The sequence below is a fragment of the Typopeltis vanoorti genome, chromosome 13 (genome assembly GCF_054136105.1).
Source record: "Typopeltis vanoorti isolate ZY-2024b chromosome 13, IOZ_Tvanoo_1.0, whole genome shotgun sequence".
In the NCBI taxonomy this organism is placed as follows: Eukaryota; Metazoa; Arthropoda; class Arachnida; order Uropygi; family Thelyphonidae; genus Typopeltis; species Typopeltis vanoorti.
In genome coordinates this window covers 55,843,217-55,848,107 of record NC_143561.1, presented here as the reverse complement: position 1 = coordinate 55,848,107, position 4,891 = coordinate 55,843,217, and the positions used below count along the sequence as shown (strand labels likewise).

General features: G+C 40.5%; 1 protein-coding gene across 1 annotated transcript; it reads left to right on the top strand.

Annotated features, from left to right (window-relative positions):
- Positions 1-207: 207 nt before the first annotated feature.
- LOC150100168 (homeobox protein Hox-D4a-like) lies at positions 208-4,222 on the top strand. The gene is made up of 2 exons (XM_090402534.1): positions 208-793; positions 1,409-4,222. The coding sequence occupies exons 1-2, from the start codon at positions 208-210 to the stop codon at positions 1,837-1,839; spliced, it is 1,017 nt and encodes a 338-aa protein (XP_090258660.1). The 3' UTR covers positions 1,840-4,222.
- Positions 4,223-4,891: the final 669 nt, after the last annotated feature.

The following is a 4,891-nucleotide window of genomic DNA, read 5'->3' as shown; positions in this document are numbered from 1 at the left end:
TACAGGTATTGTGCAGCTCGCCATGTTGAGGCAGTGTGGCTCTGTCATCGATCATCGTGACGTATGCGCCCTGGGTCAGCACACAAGCGCGCGATAGGCCGGCGCTTGTCATGTGATATGCTAATTTTTGGTGGAAGGCGGAGTCAAGCTAGAGTTAAACGACAACCCCAAAGAAAAATTATTTCCATCCAATTCACCCAAAAATTAATGATCATGAGTTCGTTTTTGATGAACTCTCCTCCGTATGTGGACCCAAAATTTCCACCAAGTGAGGAATATTCGCAAGGTAACTATATTCCTAGCCATGGAGGCGACTACTATACTCCCCAGCACCATCCTTACGGTTACAACGTCAACGGTCCCCATGCCAATGTGAATTATGGCCAGGAAAACGGCGGTCCGGGCTACACAAATCATGGAAGTTCACCCCACTACTATCAGCATTCGTGCAGTCTGACCCAGAACACAGTCACCCCTCTCTCCAGACCGAACACTCTGTCAGCGGTCGACCATGTTGTTCCCAACCATCACAGCCCTGGATCAATGCTTACGGGACCGCCGCCGCCATCCCAGCATAGGTCTCCGGTGTCGTCTCCGCCACCCGGCGCTGTCCTCCCGCGGCACCCGGCACAGCATCAGCCTCCGCCTCCGCCTCACCATCCTCATCCCCTTCACCAGCAACAGCTACCTTCGCAACATGACCAACAGACAGGACCCAACTCGGACTGCAACGTTTCCGGCACGGGACAGCCCGTCATCTACCCCTGGATGAAGAAAGTGCACGTGAACACAGGTAAGGAGAGACGCTATCGAAGTGAGCCAGTGTGCGTTAAAACTTGGTAAGCGCGAGTGTGGCCGCGAGGCCACGTGTCCGTGCGGGGATAAATAGTCGCCATAATAATAAATTATACGTTTTGTCACATTCTAAGGAGAGCGTCAGCCCAACGCTCCCTTGCATACATTACCCACTAGCAATAACAATAAATCAAAACGGCTCGTGCACTTAGGTCTTCCCGCCCTTTTTCTTATCGCGGGTTAGGAAAGGAAAGCCCTTTTCTGGCGATTAATGACATTGTAGCGTTGGGTTAGATACTAAAAGGGTTAGCTGCAGCTCTCCGGGACGCTAAGGCTGTCGGTAGCGATGTCTTGTTGGTAAAGATAAATGTGTCCTCTCTCCTTGTGTGTGTGTATGTGTGTGTGTGTGTGTGTTTTTGTGTAAGTGTCCTTCACTGTGTTTCTCTCTAGGGCTGTGACTCGGTCCCCTTTATTTGACACGGCTCTAAGGGGAAATATAGTGTTTGCGCCTGCTTGTCACAGTTAGGCCTAAATGTAGTTGTAGTGGTAACTTTACGAACGATTTGTTCTCAGGGGGTCAAAAGCGTTGATTGTGTCTTTTGTCTGTTTGCAGCCAATGGCAACTTCACAGGCATAGAACCAAAGAGGCAAAGGACAGCATACACAAGGCATCAGATCCTTGAGTTAGAGAAAGAGTTCCATTTCAACCGATATCTTACGAGGAGACGCCGTATTGAGATTGCTCACTCCCTCTGTCTTTCCGAGAGACAGATCAAGATTTGGTTCCAGAACCGGAGGATGAAGTGGAAAAAGGATAACAAACTACCCAATACAAAGAACGTGAAAAAGAAGCAAGGCAACCAGGCATCCAACCACGCACAACAGCAGCAGCAGCAACAACAACAACAGCAGCAGCAGCAACAACAACAACAACAACAGCAGCAACAACCGCCTCCACCCCCTCCACAACAATCACAACATATGATGCCCCCATCTCATGCTCAGATGGATCCCAAAGATGACTATGGGCTAACAGAACTGTGACATCCACATCATCCTGGATCACTCCAAGCGACAATGACTGTATTCGCTGGATAGGAGCGATTCAGATATTGTTGTGTGTGTGTGCGTGAGTGAGAGTATGCGTGTATGTGTGTGCGTGTGTATGCAGAAAATATGTGTTTCCCGACATTGTGCAAAAGATTAATGTGAGAAGAGACTTTGTTTTCTTCCCAAGCCTTAGGAACATGGACTGCTCCAGGTTTAGTGTGTCACAAGTAGTCTCACAGATGATGCAAAGATGTGGTATGGTGAACTTTTCTATGACCAGTCATCTCCCACCTCTATGGACATGTAATTCATCGTGAAACAGCAAATCTGGTCGACTTCCTGTGTTGATGTACAATTAGCTCTTCTCAAAAATAGTATCAGCAATGACTGGTGCTTTGGACAATGACTTGTATTCGATTATTTGCTGGACAGTTTTAACTTATATGTTTTTCCTTTGTATTAGTAATTGTATTATTGTTAACAGATGAATTTACGTATGTAAACTATCACACAGAGTGAATTTTACAAGGTTTTTTTTGTTTGTTTGTTTACAGCTCAGGGTTAAATTCAGTGTTTTATGTTATATCTTTATAGTTTTTAGAGAAAGCGAGATAGGGAGAAGAAAAAATAATATTATTTATACTCAGTGACAACTTAAAGGGCTAAATCATAAACGGTAAAGTTACGACCTTCATTTTGATAATTATCCCGAAAACTACTCAACTTAGTACTTGTAAATCTTCGATTGAATTATACTTATCAATACTATTTGCTTTCAGTAATACAATACTTTCCCCCCGTCATTTCTTTATAATGTTTAGGGTGTTGAGTCTTCATATACCCTTCACATCAGGCCTCAGACAAGACTGAATGTATCCAAATAATTATTCTGTTTTTCCCCCATTGTTAGACTACTTTTTACCTTAGAACAGGATCAAGATTGTCCCTTTTCTCTAATAGGTCTTTCTATATGATGGCTGGTGTAGATAGATGATGCAAGTCTAGTTTTTTGCATCTGTTTCTGTAGATGTTTGTGTATAGTACTAATTTATGTGTATTATATTCTTGTGATTAAATCTTTACACCTTTTTCTTGTATATTTTTACTCGACCGCTTAAAAAAAAAAACAATAAAAAAGATTTAAATGAGGAGGCCTGATTGCCAAATATTTCAAATGCGGTTAGTTAAATATCACGTTGTCGAAACTTTATATTAGAGCAATTTTTCTCAGTTGAAAACAAATTGCAAACAGTCATCGTTATATTGATATTGTAAACATTTGCAATAAATTGTTTCGTATACCCCCGATGATTTTTTTTATGTTATCGTGTGTTGTTTTTAGGCTTAGCCAACAAATCATTCTATGTGTGAGTGTGGGTAGGTGCGTGCGTGAATGTATCTGTGTATATGATGGGGGGGAGGGGAAATAAATGGATACCAGTTGATCATATATATATGCGCCTATCGACATGAATGATTGCATGTGTGTGTGTGTGTGTGTGTGTTCTCGCGCCAGTTTTGGAATTGTACAGTTTTCTTCTAGAATCCCTCCTATAATGAGAATGATTATTGTAAACAGTTAATAGGCTCTGCTTAGTGGCGGATATACGGGATGAAAAGAGGGAATAAAAAAAACAACAAAAAAAAGTCGATACCTGACTTGTTAAGTCAAACAAGCTTTAAATCATTGCTGGTAGCACTCAGAGAAAACTACTCGCTAAAGGCGGGCACTCAAACTAATGAAAAGCGGTAGAAGTTAAGGTGTGGCTTCTCCCATCAGATATGGTGGTTCAAGCCAGCGATTTATTTAATACATTCTGTGGCAAGACAGAACCGCTTTCCTCTCTTCTTCTTCTTTCTATAATGGTTAGTAAAAACAATTGCGGCCTCCTAATAAACCTAAAGTGTAAAAAATGTGTGATATTTAGAAGTTAAGTGATATTATCCATTATGGTTAGAAGAACTATCTATCGATTATATTAAAACGCTGAATGACGGGGCTTGGAATCTATTTAATAATCTAAGGGCATTGTTGTAACACTCGGAAATACAAATACTTAATGTAAAGCAAAGTTTCAATGCCTAGAATTGTATCCTGTGCCATCACCCAACTGACAATGGTTACAAGGAGTGACCTTATTAATCTCCCTGCTATTCCGGAGCCAATTGACTCTCTGTGTATATTTTGCACATATTGTATTTTGTATATCGGTAAGAAATGATCGCCCGTCAAGCCAAAAATATGTTCGTTAATGTCTTTTTTGAAAGTTATTACAGCTGTTTCGAAGACTCATGGCTTTTGCTGTGAATCTGACTCTCCACCAATAACTTGTATTCTCTTCATCTTGATGATAATAAACTGAATCCTTACTCCTCATTTTGCATTTTTTAATATTTAATTCTGTCACGCATTCTCATTGGACACTTTTAGCATTAACTACAGCACCTTAGAACATCATTAATATACATACATATTCTGAATATGCCTTTCATCCCATAAGGAAGTTTTCATGTCCATATGTATCTATAATCACCCTACCCCAAAAATAATCCAAGTCTACCCATACAGTTATAATATGATAGTGTATTATAGTTTAGCTTGTTTTACTAATTTACACAGTATATGTTATACAATTGGAAGTAATAACTTCTATACGTAGCACATTCTCTATATACTTTGTACAACGGTTAACATATTACTTCATCGTCCTTATAAGAACTGGCTTAAAGAGTCGAAGCAAGAATGCTTTTAATCTTCCCCGTTATCTGTAGAGGACAGTGTAGGGATAAGGTGTTATTGAGCTGTTAAAGCTCTGATCATGGCAGGAGGGCAACAGCAATAGCCGAGCCTCAGTTAGAATTTCATTGGCTACAGCATTGACACCCATTACCCTCCAAGGGTATTAATCACCGCCATATAATCGTATAATCTTAGTTCAAGATTACTTCATCGATATTTCTTACTAGATTACATACCTCATGTATATATTATTATATTTGGTGTCCTTTTTTGTATGTCTTTAATGAATAAATTTTCTTTAAGAAA